At 43.9% G+C, this 19,307-nt stretch overlaps 1 protein-coding gene across 1 annotated transcript; it reads left to right on the top strand.

The window, feature by feature from the left end:
• The first annotated feature begins 1,346 nt into the window (after positions 1-1,346).
• Positions 1,347-3,431, top strand: LOC146760427 (kinesin-like protein KIF20B). The gene is made up of 3 exons (XM_085551594.1): positions 1,347-1,505; positions 2,046-2,188; positions 3,172-3,431. Exons 1-3 carry the CDS (start codon positions 1,493-1,495, stop codon positions 3,250-3,252), a joined length of 237 nt encoding a protein of 78 aa, XP_085407720.1. The 5' UTR covers positions 1,347-1,492; the 3' UTR covers positions 3,253-3,431.
• Positions 3,432-19,307: the final 15,876 nt, after the last annotated feature.

Here is a 19,307-nt window from a genome sequence, read left to right as displayed (position 1 = left end):
AAACCGGAGCTGGAAATCCCACTGACACCTCTGCAACCTGATAAGATGGAGATAAAGCAGCACGGCAGCATGATACCTTTAGGAGTGAAAATGCCTAAGGCAAAAAAGAAAAGAAGTGATGACATGGATGAGGTATGACCTAGACCCAACAGAAAACAAAATATCTGATGCCTTTTTACCATTCTCATTTAAGCATTAAAAAAATGCTATTTCTACCTCAGTAAAGTAGTTGAAGAATTTAATCAATGAACTGCTTTAATGAACAAAACTAATAGCCAAGCTCAGTGATAATGGTTTAAGAGAAGGGAATTTCTCTTAACTCCATTGTGTATTTTCTTTGAAACCTGTAGACATAAATCAGCTTTTTAGACATCATGAGATGTCTAATACTGATATCTTAATGTCCTGTTTTATAATTGAATTCTTATTTATTATTTGATTTACAGTGGAATAGTTACCACTAGCAAATACTTCCCTACTATTAGCAAAAGTGTTTAAAGTGTTCACTTTTGTGACATCAGTCGTTCTTTCCAAAAGAATCATGGCTGAAACTTGTCTTATTTTCCCAGGATTTTGTGAAAAGTGAGAACACGAAAAATACAAAATCTGTCATGGCTTTTAATTCACCCTCTGCAAGTGACGAGAAAATGGTTGGTTTTTGTTCTAGTTTTGAAGCTAGCTTGGGACTTCCTGTAATTGTGTGGTCACACGAAAGAAGCAGTGTCTTATCCTTATGTGTATACCTGAATGGGAATCTTACATGCTTATGAGCTCTTCCTATTAAATTCCATAAGCTAACCAAAGGGCAAGTCAGTCTGTCCCCAGAGCGTGTAATGGCTGTACTGTGTAATGATTTGGAGGGAAGGATATTGCACACTGAATAGTTGGGAAGAGAAGCTTTAGTGTATTATCGTGTGCTTTTGTAAGTGAAGCCCTTGTATTAAACTAAGGTTCATATCATTAATATGCATGGCAGTTATTAAAAGCAGATGTTCACATGTGATAGCAGTATCCTTGGCATGGTCAGAGTATGAGTAGTAGATTTTTCCCATCTGTTGTCTTCTGTTTTGTATGTTTGTTTGTTTTATGTAATTAGAACAGCTTATGTAAGAAACAACTCCACAGCTTGGGAGCTACTTTTAAAGAAACTATTGCCTTATTAAGAAACTTTAAGAAACGTATGCCTTGAAATAGCTGAGATTTTGACAACTCCCTAAAGGGTATAAAATTGTCTACATTACTTGCCGTTGTGGTATCATCAGCATAATGAACAGAGGTGTCAGTAGTAAAGCTCAAAATGTCAACTTAAAATAACGTTGAACTAAAATGAAGTTTAAACAATGCTCTTGTTTCACATGTTCACATCTCTGTTGAACAGAAATCCGGAAAAGACTACTTCCTGAGAAAGCGAGTACATGCTTCAAGACTGACTAAAAAGAAGGATGAAACACTGCAAAAAGTTGGAGATTTTATTCAAAGCTCTCCTTCTATTATGCACTCTAAAGGTTGGTGTAGAATAAGTTTTATTCCATGTTTTCTAGACATTGTAGAATGGCTTGTTTCTGCTGTAGGCTATTAATGTATGTGTTCTTAGAGAACTTGTCTGCCATGTTAAGTTGTCCTTTGATTTATGAAGTAAATGCATTTATTCGTCTCTTCAGAGATTCATTATTACATTTGTGAAAACCTACAAGTATACAGAGAAAGTTGGTTCTGTCTTGTGCTTCTGTCAGCACGAAAGTTAGGCCTGTTGTTTAACTCCTGCTGAAGTTTCTGACTTCCAGCGACTTCTGAGCCATGATTGTCTTTCATACTCCATTTTAATGCGTGCTTTAAGCTGCCGTACCTGAAGCTATAAACTCTTTCAGCTATAGAAGCAATAAAGAGCCTTGATGAACAAATACAATTTCTGAGTATTTTCACTTAAATTTTACGTGTCATTTATAAACCAAGTTTGTTACGAAGCTTTTTTTGCATTCATTGATTTAAAGACTCACAAAACCAGTAAGTTGATTGGTTTATGTATCAAAACAAATTTCTTCTAGCCAAGAAGCTGATGTCAGCAGTAAGTTCTCCTAAATCAAACGCACCTGAAAGTCTCGAAGAAGGAGAGACCAAGCCAAAACAATCCAAAAGGAAGCTGTATTCCACTGTCGTTTCTGGCCCTCTAGATATACCTGCTTCTTCCGTAAGCGATTATACTGTAGTCTTGGCTTAAAATAAACTACTAAGGAGTCCAAACAGACTGGAGGTTTCATCTGTTTGCAGGAGGAGGTTGAAAGTACTGAGGTATTTCTTTATTCTACCAAGTCATTCTTGTTGGTCTTCCTGCTGTTCTGTTTTATTTTGTCCTCAAAGATCTCTGTGTTTGGCTGGCTTACAGTTTACTAAGTAGGTGATGTAGCAATCACGGAGATGTCTTCTAATTTGGAATCATAGATAATTTCAGTGTGTCGAAGTGGGATTATTCTACTACACACTTTTCTAGAGCACAACTTAGACAGCTTTTTAGGTATGCTTAAGCTATGATCTCCTGTCTAAGCCAACTTGCAAAGGATCTGATGTGCCAGTTTCATGACTCTGTCGGCAGCTATTGTGCTAAGAACATTCTTGCTCTGTTGGAACTGCATCTTTTAATTATATTAGAGTCCTTTTTCTGTTCAGCATAGTGATCATTTGCCCATACTGTAATATCCCTCTGAATTTTTTGATGATTTGACGAATGATAGGGGCACAAACCAAAATGTTATTTTTTTTTGTTAGAGGATGAAGAAGATGAGACAATTTCTTCTCTCACTGTAGTTCTGAGAACATGGAACTGAACCGAGAACTGAAATTCTGGGCAAGTCATAGCTACAGGGATTGAGGCTAAAAATGTTTTCTGAACGCTTCATGTTTCACAAAACAAGTATTATAATACTCTTTTGAAAACAAGTATTTCAAAATGAAAGCTGCCTTCAGGCTTTCCTCAGATGTGTGTGCTTTTTTAAGATAAACAGGATTTTGTACATCATTAAAATGATCTCGGTATCCCATAGTTTTCTGAATAAAATATAATAAGCAAATTCCATTCTGAAATCCATTTAGGGGAAGAAATATGTTTGCGTGGGTCAAGAAGAGCTTGTCAGTCTTGTGTGAAAAGATGAGTAACTTTTGAAATGTTTTCTTCAGGAATCTGAGGAACAAAAGAAGGAAAGTGATCATCTGATCATCAAGCGACGGCTGAGATCCAGAACAGCTAAAAAACCTTGAAGAAGCGTGTTTGTTCCCCTTTCTCAGGACATACTTTTATCGTATTATTAAAACTGGTTGTTAATAAACAGTAACAGTTACTCCGTTGTGTTCTTAAATTTGTATATAGGTGTACAGTGTCTCTCTGACAGTTTCAAACTGACTCCATTGAGGCTGAAATAAATACAAGCTTTCTTAAACTGGGTTTGGATTTTATTGTGGTTAAGGGTTTATTTATTTTTGTCTTGCCTCCCCTGTATAGGAACAGTATCTCTAGGACTGATTGCTATTTACCCATTGTGCAGTAATAACTGTACTTGTTCAGGATGGCCTGGCTTGCTTTTTTCACGTGACTGGTGTACTTAGCAGAACTCTGGCAGAGAGAAGAGCATGAATACACATTAATATTTATGTATACTTAATTTTTGGGCCTTTTTAAAGAATTTTCTTTGGAGAGAAGATGGTGCCAATTCCTCAGTGTGGAAGCAAGGTGCTTTCCCTCACTTGTGCAAATTCAGCTTTAAATTAATAAACTTAGAAAAATAAACCCAATACATTTGGGGGGAATTCTAATATCCCAAATACTGTTCTCCCCCTCAGTGAGCTTTGAACCTTTAGATGCTGTTGGATGAATTAGCTGAAAGGTTCTCAGCTGGCAGTATGTCCTTGTGTTGTCTCCAAGTCCAATAGTTCCTATAGATTCAATTGCTCAGGAGGTAAAAACATGGATGAAAGCCGACTTGGGTGAATATTTGAGAGTTTGATGGGAGTGAATTGCCTTAAAAGCAGCTGGTGATAGAACAATATACTGATTGTATTTAAAAAAACCCACAATCGTACTATTTGTTGCTGTGCCGATAAGCTTTCTCCTTGCTTGTAGGCTTGTGAGATCCAGGTTTGCAGAAAACAATCTGTGAAAAATCATGGGAATCATGTGGTTTATTGCTCAGCAATCTCATTAAAAACTTGAACTGACTTTTAGAAGCTTTTCTCCATGGTGTTAGCTGGACAAATCTGCATGTGGATGTCAACATGGAGGCTTTTATTGACCTGGAGTAGAAAACAGCATTCGTACCTACCAGGTGAGATGGGCAGCTACTGCACAGGTACACAGAAGAAACTGATGGAAGCATAAGTACTTGAAATCACCCTCCATCCTATTTATTGACCTATGTATGTGAATGCCGTGCATGAATGCCTCATAGCCAGATGTCAAAATGGAACAATGCTGCCTGAAGTGGTTGGTGACAATATGGAAGACGGTTCTGATTAGCTGCAGTTTGCAAATTACTTGCAAATATTTCATATCCAGAAGACTGCAATTTATCAGCCATGCGATATTGGAGGCAAAGTCATTGCAGGGGATGGGAGTGATCTACTTGTTCCAGAAGCTGTTAACAGAGCTCTCGTTGCTACTGGGTACATCATGATATACACTTAATTACACTACTTTTCAAATGGTATTTTTATTATGAGAACAGCCTCATTGCTGCCTGCTGCTGCATGGGAAAAGTAGTTGCACACTTGGTATAATTATATGTGGTTCTCTGCTGCAAAACTGACCTTTTACAAAATGTCACATGTGGTGTTTGGTGAGTCTCAGGCTTGCCTAATTTCTGTGCATTTTCGTAAGGCACAGCAAGTGCAGAAAACAGGTTGCTTTGTTTAGGGAAAAGAAAAACCAACCACAAATGTTTAGCTGACTTGCGGAATCAAACTCTATAATCCAGAGATTGGTTGTAAAGCAGGTATGTTTATTCCAGCGTTGCGCAGCGCCGGGTGCAAGGGGGATAGCTCCTCCAAACCTGCACACCGACTTGTAAAGCCGTGATACAGAAAGCAGGCAGAAGAAACATCCTTCAAATCCAGAAGGTAAACTCCACCTATTCATTCCTTAACTGGGTTAATAAAGTGCATGGATTTGCCACCACTGAGTGTATGCATTCAACAATTCTATTACTTGCCTTCAAGTGTTGTACCAAACTACAGCACTTGCTATCAAAAATTTTTGCAAAATTGGAGTCCAAACTCCAGAAAGTCTTCTATCCTTCTACAGTTATGTATCCTTATAGGGTACCACTTTACCCTGACTGGGCAATCTCTTGCTTTTAACTTCTATTCAGGGCTTCATGTTTGGCCCTGATGCCCACACCCCTAAGTGCATCATGTTTGATATTGCTGTGACTCCTGGGGTACAATATTGTTTTTCCCCATTTGTGCTAATGTCAGACTTACAGTTTTTAAACAGTCAATATTGTTGGACCCTTAGCTCCAGTTTTATTAAATTTCTTGCCAGAGCAACCTGGCAGGTACAAGAATTTCTGTATTCCTACTTAGTTTATATTTAATTAATCCAAAAAAAAAACGTAAACCTTTTCTTGTTGGGCAGTAGCTTCTATTACTGTTACAAAACCATCTATGAGTAGTAAGAAGCACCCATATCCACCAGAAAATAAATCTCTTTATCCTGCTTTCCTAGATGCAATTTCCCGTTGCAGTTTGCACACTGCTTTCCTTTCAGTGGGGCGGAGCCCTCCCTGGGCACTTCAAGCCCCCACTCCCCCCACCTCTCCCTGAGGGGATCTCTGGGTCCTACGGCCCTATTCTGGCACCACAACAGTAACAGCTGTTATTATCACCAATTCCCTTACTATCTGTCAATCAGTTTTGTTTTGTTTTCATATCGTTCACCTCTTTTCAGTCCTGACATCCCTGTTATACCTTGCCAGTCCTTACTCCTTCAGCCTGTGTCTGTCCCAAACTTTCTCACTTTCCAAACTCTCATCATTACAAAAACTACTAACATCCTATTTCAGTTTCACCTCCTTCTCTCCAGGTGTCCAGTGCTAACACTGGGATTTCAGGTTTCCTACATCTCTGCACATGAAGGCTATTCTCACTTCCATTGCCCCCTCCTCCCCACCTCCCCCTTTTGCTGCTTACAGCAACAGTCTCCGTACCCGGCTCTCTCCCACTCCAAGAGTTATTGCAAGGGGGGGGAAACAATACAGGGGGTTGCTCTCATACCAGCACACATAAACTCACTTTCTCTTTAACTCTTTTTCCTTTGAACACGATTTCACTATTTGTACCTTCAGTTACACTTTGACACACCCTCAGTTATACTTCTGTATACCAATAGCAATTACACTTTCTTATACCATCAAAGCAGTTTGTCCCATTCCCTTCAAAACCCACATATCAAACAGTACAATTTTTCAGTTTCCACAAACTAAAATTCCACAATCTTCCACAAACTAAACAATTACCCTTCAGGTATTGAAAGGCTGCAATGAGGTCACCCCGCAACCTTCTCTTCTCCAGGCTGAACAAACCCAACTCCCTCAGCCTGTCCTCATAGGGGAGGTGCTCCAGCCCCCTGATCATCTTTGTGGCCCTCCTCTGGACCCTTTCCAAAATCTCCATGTCTTTTTTGTACTGAGGGCTCCACACCTGGACACAGTACTCCAGATGGGGCCTCACAAGAGCAGAGTAGAGAGGGACAATCACCTCCCTATCCCTGCTGACCACCCCTCTCCTGATGGAGCCCAGGATCCCATTTGCTTTCCAGGCTGCCAGAGCGCACTGCTGGCTCATGTTAAGTTTCTCATCTATCAGGACCCCCAGGTCTTTCTCTGCCGAGCTGCTCTCAAGGACAACTCCTCCCAGCCTGTACAGGTGCCTGGGGTTCTTCCGGCCCAAGTGCAAAACCTTGCACTTTGCTGTGTTGAACCTCATTAGGTTCACCCGAGCCCAGCTTTCCAGCCTGTCGTGGTCCCTCTGAATGGCATCCCTTCCTTCCACCGTATCAACCGCACCACTCAGATTGGTGTTGTCAGCAAACTTGCTGAGGGTGCACTCCACTCCCTCATCGATGTCATTAATATAGATGTTAAGGAGCACCAGTCCCAAGACAGACCCGTGAGGGACACCGCTAGTTAGGGCCTCCACCTGGACATAGAGCCATTGACCACCACCCTCTGTCTGCGGCCTTTCAACCAATTGCTTATCCATCGAGTTGTCCACCCATCACATCCACTTCCCTCCAATTTGGAGATGAGGATGTGGTGGGAGACCATGTCAAAGGCCTTGCTCAGGTCCAGGTAAATGACATCGGTTGCCTTCCCTTCGTCCACCAACATTGTCACTCTTTCATAGAAGGCCACAATATTAGGTAAGTATGACCTTCCCCTGGTGAAGCCGTGCTGGCTGTCTCAGATCACATGCTCATTCTTTATGTGATTGAGCATGTTGTCCAGCAGGATCTGTTTCATGATCTTCCCAGGCACAGAGGTGAGACTCACCAGCCTGTAGTTCCTTGGGTCCTCCCTGCTCCCCTTCTTATATATGGGAGTGACGTGACCCATCCAGCTGCAGCTCAGCACAATGCTGCCATGCCATGTGCAGGGTGCCTTCCATCCAGCTGCAGCTCAGCCCAGTGCTGCCATGAGTAGTGCAGGGTGCCCTCATTCTGCAGATCAACCCAATGCTGCCTTGCCATTTGCCACGTTCCCACCCTCTACAGCCCAGCCAATGCTGCCATGCCATGTGCAGGGTGCCCCCCATTCAGCTGCATCTAGACCGAATGCAGCCATAACTTGTGCAAGGTGACTTCGGTCTGCAGCTCAGACAAATGCTGCCATACCATATTCAATGTACCACCCAGATGCAGCTGAACCCAGTGCTGCCATGACTTGTGCAGGATGCCCTCCATCCATCTGCATCTCAGTCCAATGCTGTCAAACCATGCGTAGGGCACACTCCAGATGCAGCTCAACTCAATGCTGCCATGCCATGTGCAAGGTGCATTGCAGCTGCAGCTCAACAAAAATGTGCCATGTCATGTGAAGGGTACCCTCCAGATACAGGTCAACCCAATGCTGCCATGCCATGTGTAGGGTGCACTCCAGCTGCAGCTCATACCAATGCTGCCATGCCATTGGCATGGTGACCTCCTTCCAGCTGCAGCTCAGTCCAATGCTGCTATGCCATGTGCAGGGTGCCCTCCATCCAGATGCAGCTCAACCCAATGCTGCCATGCGATGGGCACTGTGCCTTCCAGCTGCAGCTCAACCCAATGCTGCCATGCCATGTGCATGGTAACCTCCATCAACATGCAGCTCAACCCAATGCTGCCATGCCATGTTCAGGGTGCCCTCCTGATGCAGGTCAACCCAATGCTGTCTTGCCTTGTTCAGGGTGTCATCCAGATGCAGCTCAACCCAATGCTGCCATGCCATGTTCAGGGTGCCCTCCAGATTCAGGTCAACACAATGCTGCCATAAATAGTGCAGGGTGCCATGCACATGCAGCTCAATCCAATGCTGCCATGCCATGCGCAGGGTGCCCTCCATCCAGCTGCAGCTCGGCGTAATGCTACCATGCTGTGTGCAGGGTACCCGCCCTTTGCAGCTCAACCCAATGCTGCCGTGCCATGTGTATGGTGCTATCAAGCTGCAGCTCAATCCAATGCTGCTATGCCATGTGCAGGGTGCCCTCCGGATGTTGCTCAACCTACTGTTGCCATGCCATGGACATTATGAACTCCACCCAGATGCAGCTCAAACCAGGGCTTTTATGCCATGTGCAGGGTGCCTTCCATCAAGCTGCAGGTCAGTCCAATGCTGCCATGCCAAGCGAAGGGTGCCCTCCAGATACAGGTCAACACAATGCTGCCATGACTAGAGCAGGGTGCCCTCCCTTTGAAGCTCAATCCAATGCTGCCATAGCATGTGCAGAGTGCCCTACCTCTGCAGATTAACCCAATACTGCCATGGCATGTACAGGGTGCCCTCCATCCAGCTGCAGCTCAACCAAACGCTCCCATGCCATGTGCAGGGAGCCCTCCAGTGGCAGAACAACCCAATGCTGCCATGCCATGTGCAGGGTGCCTTCCATCCAGCTGCAGCTCAATCCAATGCTTCCATGCCACATTCAGGGTACCCTCCCTCCTTCTACAGCTCAACCCAATGCTACCAGGCCATGTGCAGGGTGTCCTCCAGATGCAGCTCAATCAAATGCTGCCATGCCATGGGCAGGGAGCCCTCAATTCAGCTGCAGCTCAACCCAATGCTGCAATGACTTGTGCCAAGTGGCCTCCATCCAGCTGCAGCTCAATCCAATGCTGCCATGCCATGTGAAGTGTGCCCTCAAACCAGCTGATGCTCAACCCAATGCTGCTATGCCATGTGAAGGGTGCCCTCCCATTGTAGCTCAACCCAATGCTGCCATGCCTTGTGCCGGGTGACCTCCATTCATCTGCAGCTCAACCCAATGCTTCCATGCCATGTTCAGGGTGCCCTCCCTCCTTCTACAGCTCAACCCAATGCTACCAGGCCATGTGCAGGGTGTCCTCCAGATGCAGCTCAATCAAATGCTGCCATGCCATGTGCAGGGTGCCCTCCCTTTCCAGCTCAGACAAATTCTGCCATGCCATGTGCAGGGCACCCTCCATCCAACTGCAGCTCAATCCAATGCTGCCATGCCGTGGGCAGGGAGCCCTCAATCCAGATGCAGTTCTAACCAATGTTGCCATGCCATGTGCCGAGTGCCCTCCATCCAGCTACAGCTCAACCCAATGATGGAATGCCATGTCTAGGGTGCCCTCCATCGAGATGCAGATCAAACCAATGCTGCCATGCCATGCGTAGGGTGCACTCCAGCTGCAGCTCAACCCAATGCTGCCATGCAATGGGCAGGTAGCCCTCAATTCAGGTTCAGCCCAACCCAATGCTGCCATGCCATGTGCAGTGTGCCCTCCAGGTGCAGCTCTTACCAGTGATGCCATTCCATGTTCAGGATGCCCTCCATCCAGCAGTTCTTCATAAAGCTGCCATGCCATGTTCAGGGTGCCATAGATCCAGCTGATGCTCGACCCAATGCTGTCATGCCATGTGCAGGGTGCCCTCCAGCTGCAGCTCCACCCAATGCTGCTTTGCCATATGCAAGGTGCCACACCCAGGTGCATCTCATCCCAATGCTGCCATGCCATGTGCGGGGTGCCCTCCATCCAGCTTCAGCTCAGCCTAAGGCTGCCATGCCATGTGCACTGTGCCCTCCAGTTGCAGCTCAACCCAATGCTGCCATTTCTTGTGTAGGATTCCCTCCATCAACATGCAGCTCAACCCAATGCTGCCATGCCATGTGCAGGGTGACCTCCAGATGCAGCTCAACCCAATGCTGCCATGCCATGTGCAGGGTGACCTCCCTTTGGAGCTCAACCCAATGCTACTATGCCATGTGCAGGGTGAACTCCATGCAGCTGCTGCTCAGCCTAATACTGCTATGCCATTTGCAGGGTGCCTTCCAGTTGCAGCTCTGCCCAATGATGCCATGCCATGTGCAGGGTGCCCTACCTCTGCACCTCAACCCAATGCTGCCGTGCCATGTGCAGGGTGCTCTCCAGATGCTGCTCAACCTACTGTTTCCATTCCATGGTCATTGTGAACTGCATCCAGATGCAGCTCAAACCAAGGCTATTATGCCATGTGCAAGTTGCCCTCCATCCAGCAGTTCTTCCTAAAGCTGCCGTGCCATGTTCAGGGTGCCATCGATGCAGCTCAAGCTCAACCCAATGCTGCCATGTGATGGGCAGGGTGCCCTCCAGGTGCAGCTCAGTCCAATGCTGCTATGCCATGTGCAGGGTGCCCTCCATCCAGATGCAGCTCAACCCAATGCTGCCATGCGATGGGCACTGTGCCTTCCAGCTGCAGCTCAACCCAATGCTGCCATGCCATGTGCATGGTAACCTCCATCAACATGCAGCTCAACCCAATGCTGCCATGCCATTTTCAGGGTGCCCTCCAGATGCAGGTCAACCCAATGCTGCCATAACTAGTGCAGGATGTCATGCACATGCAGCTCAATCCAATGCTGCCATGCCATTGGTAGGGTGCCATCCTTCGAGTGGCAACTCAGCCTAATACTGCCATGCCATGGGCAGGGTGCCCTCCCATTGCAGCTCAACCCAATGCTGCCATGCCATGTGCAGGGTACCCTCCATCCAGCTGCAGCTCGTCATAATGCTGCCATGCCGTGTGCAGGGTGCCTGCCTTCTGCACCTCAACCCAGTGCTGTCATGCCATGTGCAGGTTGCCGTCCATCAACATGCAGCTCAACCCAAAGCTGCCATGCCATGTGCAGGGTGCCCTCCAGATGCTGCTCAACCTACTGTTGCCATGCCATGGACATCATGAACTTCATCCAGATGCAGCTCAAACCAAGGCTTTTATGCCATGTGCAGGGTGCCTTCCATCAAGCTGCAGGTCAGTCTAATGCTGCCATACCATGTGCAGTGTGCCCTCCCTTCTGCAGCTCAACTCAATGTTGCCATGCCATATTCAGGGTGCTTTCCAGCTGCAGCTCAACTCAAAACTGCCATGCTGTGGGTAGGCTGCCCTCCTGAAGCTCAACAAAATGCTGCCATGCCATGTGCAGGGTGCCCTCCATCCAGCTACATCTCAGCCCCATGATGCTGTTACAGTGTGCTTTAAATAGTAGTAGCTATCTAGTACAAAGACTACTTTGGTCTCGTGTGTGTGTGATAAAAGCAGAGATGAGACAAACGTCCCATTTCTTCTGCAAAGGCTCAAGATAGAAAGGGATAAAAAAAAAATTGTATAAAAATATAACTGCAGATTTCCCCTTCTTAGAAGGACCTCCCACTGACTATATCATTATCCGTCTCATGTAGGATATCGGATTCAGGATCTATAGCAGTGAGCTGTGTTAGTATTGAATCTCATTTGATGTAATAAACCTTCCTTCTCCCTTACCCGCTTGGTCTTTCCAGTCCTTTTCATATGGTTGTAGCCCCCCCATAGTTCTGACCATAGAAGGATGCATAATTCTCTGCCCTCTCTGTGGCAACATGGGGACCTACATGTGCTATAGGAAATGCAGATGTTTGTTTTGCAAATACAGCTCCTTCTTCCCCCCCATTATGCACGTATGTCATATGGCCCATTTTATATGTTTGCTATTTGCTTGCTGTTGTTCTCCATAGGTGGACCCATTTACAGTGAACTTTTTCATCAATAAATATTTCTATTGAGCAGACTTAAGATCTGGAATTATTTCAGGGTTTTTTTTAGTGTACGAAATACAGGTTTGGAAATAAGCTCTCTCAAAATGGGAGGGAAGAAAACGGGGGAAAGGATTTAATCTGTAGTGGAAAAGTGCATCACGAATGGTTGTCAGTGGACATTTTCAAGGCTGTAGGAAAAGGAGGACGTTAAAGCAGAGAGTAGAGTTTCAAATCTTGCAGAATTAACTGTGTAGCAAAATCAGTGCTTCAGGAAGAGGGAGCTTTCAGAACCTGTCTTTAATTTTCACATGGGAGCTTTTCTTGCAGGATGCGATGAGGGCTGGCGTGTCTCTTGGAATGTATATGGATAGCAAACTCAGTGTCTATGGGCTCCAATTTCCCCAAAAGAATTTAAATAAACCTTTCTCAAGCCAATCCAAGCTAACAGTACAGTAAGAAAATGTGCTCTGTGTCTATATGGAGCTTGGAAAAAATGGAATTTTTCTCTGATGTGTCAGGCAAAGCTGGCTTCAGTGAGTGTGCAGATGTGAGATTTTGCTTCAAGAACTGGAAAAGACTGAGGCTTGACTGCAGGCAGTAGGCAAACCAGCAACCCTTTTCAGTTTGTTTTAAGCATATGATGTGTGTAGGTCTGAAGGATATTAAGTTGATAAGAATTTTATGGCAATGGGGTGCCTGGTGAGTTCTGGGTTCTAGCTGCAGAAAGAGCTGTACTGTGAATGCAACTCCCGGTTTTACAGCAGAGGCTCCATGAGATCAAGCCAAAAGTAATGTCCTCACCAGAAGCCAATTAAAGCCTGTTGTAACGAGGAGATCCAAAGATATTATATTAATCTGTAAAGTATGGTAACTAATGGAGCAACTTGAAGATAATATGCCGTGGCCATGGGAATTAGGGTAGCCAAATCCTCTACATCAATGCCATCAATGTACACCAAGAGAGGTTCTAAAATTCACCTGCCTCTGCTGTAGGTTACCGACTCAGAGGAAGCAATGAAAACTTGGATCCCAGTAATTTCCAGCACAGTTTTTCAGACCATTGAAGTACTATTATTCCTACTCGAGGAGATTTGTGGACAAAAGCACCAAATCCCATCCCCAAACACAGTAATTGTATTTTGAGTGCCTCCTTCAGTCTCTTATCAATCCCTTTGCCTTCATAAGGGGTGTGCATTTCTTGATCCTGAAAGATGCAGAGTCTCCTAAAGCACTGCCCAGCTGTGCCAGGCAGTGGGAAAGGTGAGAACTGTTGTTTTGAATTGTAAAATCATCCTATTCATAATGCATGAAAGGACCTGTGCCACCGCATAGTGTTTCAGTCCTCCTGCAGCTCTGGAAAATTGGACAACTTCATAGTCTTTTATGAAAATATAATGTATCTTTGCTGCCTTTTGAGTAGTAAATTATGAATTTGAAAGTGACAAATATTAGCAAGCTGCCTTTATTGCTAACAAAACCAAAAGAGAAAAGGAGTCTGCAGAGCCTTTGGCAGAATGTTTAATAACTTTTGTGATTACTGTTTCCCAGAGGTGATGTGTATAATATGTACTTTTCCTCTTTCATTTTATCAAAACACTTATGCTGGAGACCACTGTTGTGTCTCTGCATTCCTGAACTTCTTTGTCAATTAGGGGTTATAGAGGTTTGAGCAAGCACAGTAAAAGCAAAGCTGTGAAGGCTTCAGCATCCTTTAAAAGAGAATTGCACTACTTCAGCTTGGCCCAGAATTATGTAAATAAGCAGTAAGGTGCTGAAAGTCTGCAGTAGTAGAGCAGCTGTGACAGAAACATTTTGCAGATGGATGGTGAATAATAGTAGATCATGCCAAAACAGACTCCATCTTCGGGGTATTCGGGTAGAAGAAAATTCATTTTCGCTGAGGGCTTTGGTATCTTGACATAGAGACATTCATAGGATTTTATATACAAATTGATTGTTGAATAAAATTTCAAGAGATAGCATTCTTAACTTCAAGTATAAAAGCAATATTTTTGGACTTAGCACACAGAGTGCAGTTGTAGTTGATGTGAAGGAAGAACAGAGGATGGGCAGCAGCATGTGTGCTCCTGGGACAAGCACTCAAGGAGCTCGCCAAGGCTGTGGTTCTCAAGTCAGTGATAACAGGATGAGGTTGCAAGATACATTTAGGATGATATCATGCAAACAAGGAACATTTCTTTTGAATGAAAACACCAGAGCTGGAGTGAAAGCTGAGTTCCCACTGAACTAAGGAATGGGTCCCACAGCTTCTAGACTGAATTGCATCTATTTCTTTGCATCTGTTTTTGTAAATGCAGAAAGAACTGCTCAGAATGGTTTAACATCAAGGAACCAGTGCTGCAGACTGTTATCCATGCTTGGATGAATGCTGGTCAAGGATGCGGATCAAATCACCAGCAACCATCTACTCTGCAAGGCCAAAGCCAACCATAAAGAACAGCTGCGCTATGGAGAAAAGGAGGAGTTTTCATCCTTTCATCAAGCTATCAGTTACAGAACACAAATGCAATTAAAGTAAGTATTAAAAGAGTGATCCTAACTTTTGGCATTGGTAAATAGCTCAGCTAAAGCAGTGCACATTTGCTGTTATTACGTAGGTTTGCCGCGAGGTGGGTTCTAGACAGCATCTGGATCCAAAACTGGTTGGTTCCTTGTAACAAAGCTCAAGCTACAGTCAGACAAACGTATTGAAACCTAGTATGAGCTTTGCTGCCTGCAGTTTGGGGTGGGCTGTCTCCAGTTTCACTTCTCTTTAATATATGGAAAAGTATTCAAACTCTGAGTGTTGCTTTGAGGGTAATCTTCACCATTCCTAAAGACATCTCAAGTGCATTGAAGCACCTACACTTCCTGGTCTCCAGCTTGCTCCCTCTTTACTCTCATCCTGGCTTCTCTCCAGTCATGCCTTTGTACTGCACTTCATAGCACCTCTGAGTGAGAAAATGTATTCTAGCTTCCATCCTAAATCTGACTTCATCACCCTTTTTTTCCCCCTAAACTTCAGTTTTTTTCTGTTTTGGTTCTTGGGTTCCCTTAAACATATAGGAAGATAAGTGGAACATGTTGTCAGTCTAAAGGTTTTCTGCTCTTGGGTAAGGTGATACAGTTTTGCCCACTGACAACTTGTCTTATTGGTAACCTCATAGTTTGTGTAATCAGAAAGCATAGTATTAGCTTCACAGACTCAAAGCAGAGAACAGATGCCTGAGAAAGGGAGGTGGAAAGTCACTTGAACTGTTTTTATTACCGGCTGTAGAAAGCCCAGGAAGGTTCCAAATTTGGAGATGGGAAGTAAGACATGATGCTATTTTTATTTGCCTGCTGTCCTGAGAATAGAACAACCAGTGGAATGATGCCCCAAAGTCATTTCTGGTACAGATGTACTTATGTTGTTAAGATCTACTAAAAGCCTGGATTTTCAGTGCTTAAATTCAATTGAAAATATGCCTAGGGACTCAAACTGCACAGACTTGCTGAGAAGTTTGTTTTGAGGGAACTTCTTCGTGGGATGCTCTCTCATGGAGCAACCCCCAAAATATCTCATAATTTTAGGGCAAGGAATTGCTCTAAGTCATCACAGAAGTTCTTCGGCAGCACAGTTTGGTGCTGGTGATAAAATACACGTAGCTTTTTCATCTTGAAATATTTGGTATTTTAAAAAAGAAGACAGTGTTATTTACTTCCTCCTTTGTTCCCCCCAATGGATGATGTTGCTTATGTGCTGTTGGCAGATGGGATGTGGATCATTTTAATTAGATTTTATTGGACTGTTATACGGCCCATAATTGTGATCATTACTCATTTTCACTGTGGTTCAGACATATCCTCTATTTAGACATGATGATATTTTGATGAGACAAGCCCCATGTAACTTGTTATGTTCGGGACCAGTAGCCAAAGCAGTGGAATTGGGTGTTTTCACACCATAAAAATTAGAGTAGATTAATAAAGGACATAATGGTCAATTTGTGTTTCTAATTGTGCTCAGACTGCGTATGCTATGAGCAGAGTGTCTCCTTGGGCTGCTGGGTTCTGCTGCAGGCTTTTGCAGCCAAAGGAAGGGAGATGTGGCAAGGGGACAGGGGTTAGAAGCAAGGTCTGAGCTGCGAATGGATCCATGATCCAACAGATGCTTTTGTGAGGCTGTGTCCTTTTCTCAGATAGGACTGTCTGCTTACCTCCACCCCATGGTCTCCTTATTGCTTGGTGATCAGAATCAGCTTTCATCTCCTGGCTATCCAGAAGCACAACTGGCATTTTGGATGTAATACTTCTGGAGTATGGAGCTGCCTCTCCTTTTGTGCCCTAAGGAACGCTGGTCATACATTGACAGGGATCATGGTTCAAGGATGTTGCCAGAAATACTTGGAAGAAAGATGTAGGTTTTGACATCTTCTGACCTCAACTACACTGTGTTTGCAGATGTTTGTGTTGGAGAGTTGAAAGTATTGGGGACTGTGGGCTTTGGGGTGCAATATTAGCAGCTGCTGATGCACAGATGTTAACTGAACTGCAAATATCTCCATCCCAGTAACAAAATGGTGAATATAGTTCAGTAAAGCAATCAGCCACCTCCCTCCAGCTGCCTGGTTTGTGTGTAGAGCCTTTCTCTACTTTTACTTTATCTGTCTCCTCCTCCTTTTAAACAGGGGATGAAACAAAGCAGAATATTCCAACAAATGGATACAGCTGACTTAAAGATCACTTTATTAGCCATTATGCTCTTGTTTATGGTCAATGATTGTCTTACGCTTGAAAAATAAGTAGTGCTCCAAATAAAATGCTTCCTGTGAAGAATCAGTTAGAAACTCAGTCGCTTCGTTCTGCCTAGTGGTAAATATTCTAATTTATTAATAAAATGCCTTTTATTTCCTTCTTGGAATTGGATGAGCTCACCTAAGAACACTGTTTTTCTCTTTCGTTTAGTTCTAATAGACTCCAAATCAATGTTACTGCATAGGATGAGAGAACCTTTCCTAACAAGAGAATAATAGTCACTAAATTCTGGTGTGAATTTTCACAGAATGAAAGCGTACTAAAATGGATGAAACATCATGTTTCATTTTCTCATGCTGATTTTTCAAGTGAATAATTGCGAGCCATGATTAATGTCACCCTAGAAATCTGGCATGCTTATTTGTGAACATATTAATGAGTCTAGTTTTATTATTATTCAACCAACTCTAATGCCTCAGTGTGAGCCTTACATTTCCCAGTGTTTCTATCCTTATCCTTACAGAACTTTTTTTCTTCTCATTGGTTTTGCAATCCAGATTTTAAAGGCAGTAACTTTTGGTTTTTCAGGACTTTTAACAGTCCCCTTTGTGCTGATGGTGCTATGGCAGAAACTGCTTTCCTTGTGCCATTTAATCTTAATGTAGATATGTGGGATAGGCAAAATAATTACACTAAGAGCGCTGGATGAATCTTTTATTTGGTTCTTAAATGCTCAGATAAAGAACATTACTCATTAAAACTGAATCTGTTGGGTGGAAAATTCATGCACATTTTCGCTGCAAACCAACCAGGAAGCCTTTCCGAGTTGAATGTTTTAGGGGAGTGAAACATGCATTGGTTTTGCCCTTTGGTGTGCATACAGTTTGAATAGACAGTGATGTTTTTGTCCTCTTATCTCAAATACATGTTGGGAATCGGAAAGGTAGAGCAAAGGGGAACAAAGGTGATGTAAAAATACAAAATAATTAGTCACACTCTATGGAGATGCGAACTTTGGATTCTTCAGCTTGGAAAAGGAATCTCTGCTGGGATAGAAGTGAATAAAAGCCTGAGCTGCCAGGAGGAAACACGTAGGGAGAACCTGATCATTGCGTTTCTCACAAGAGAAAATGAAAGACATCACAATGATTTATCAGGTTGCAAATTTAATATACACAAAAGATGATACTTTTTCATATGACATATGGTTACATTAAGGAGCTGTTTGCCATGCAGTAATGGGAGATGGAAGTTTGCCTGGGTTCCGGTATCCTGATACATGGGAATAATGTTATCACTAGATACTGAATATGTTGTTACGTATCTTGCTAAGGCTGCTTGACTTGCTCCTACTTTTTGTTTTTCCCAGGCTGGCTGCTGGTTGGAGGAAGGTCACAGAATCAGATGGGCTTTTAGCTGCCCCATTTCTGTCATTAATTGTAATGATTTCAGGAGGGATGTGAAAAGGATCCCCCAAGGCCTGACATCTCATTGATTTCCCCATCAGTGTACCAAAGGGCCCAAGAAGCAGTTATCTTGGAGGTTAACACCTTCAGGACTGCACTTGCTGCCACCTGGATGAGTTTGTTCCAGCAAAGCCCCGCTGAGGTCTTTGAGAAATACTTGCATGCAAGTCGCTGCAAAATCTGAGTTCATTTCTGCATTGCCAAGGATGAAAAGGGGAGCATGTCTCAGAATGGCAGAGAGGAAGGTAAGGAAGAGGGGACTGTCAGCAGCAAGAAAAGTCCTGCTTTACCTACCGAGAACAAATCGGACTAGGAAATATCTGGCAGAGTTCACAATAATTCAGACATTGTCCCAGACCTTAATTGCTGGCACAGGCAACCGTGTCCCTGGTAGGAGGGAGGTGGATCATGTCTGTGTGCTCCATCTGCTGCCTGCAGAGACGGGAACATTCCAGGCCAGGTGTTGCTGAGCATTGCTCTTGTCTAGCAGCAAGATAAGTTTAATTAAAGGGCTAATTATTCCCATTCTGGAACGGACCTATTCATTGTACTTGCAATTGCTTTCTAACTCTCTTCCTCTGGTGTTCATGAATTATACATTTATCTTCCATTGTCACATTACTGACTTGTTTTGCTTAAGTCTTTGGTGTGTGTGAAAATTGGAAACAAAGGGAATTGGCGAGACTTGAGTTTAGGTGATACTTCATTGTAATGGCATTTGTCAGCACAAAAAGGCACTTCATGCTGGCTTTCTAACTTTCTTGTGCAATAGGTATTTTACAGTTGTGGTAACGAAGGGCTCCTATCAGTGGGGAATTGGACCCAGATGTTTGTGTTCTGCTACAACT

The sequence above is a fragment of the Coturnix japonica genome, chromosome 6 (assembly GCF_054131305.1).
Source record: "Coturnix japonica strain WE chromosome 6, WE-NBRP24, whole genome shotgun sequence".
NCBI classification, from domain to species: domain Eukaryota; kingdom Metazoa; phylum Chordata; class Aves; order Galliformes; family Phasianidae; genus Coturnix; species Coturnix japonica.
This window is presented reverse-complemented; position numbering and strand designations above follow the sequence as displayed.

What these genes read in the sequence shown, in the direction of transcription:
- LOC146760427 (XM_085551594.1), top strand. An exon ending in TAGATATACCTGCTTCTTCC is followed by an intron (nt 2,189 to 3,171) that starts GTAAGCGATTAT and finishes TGTTTTCTTCAG; the next exon opens with GAATCTGAGGAACAAAAGAA.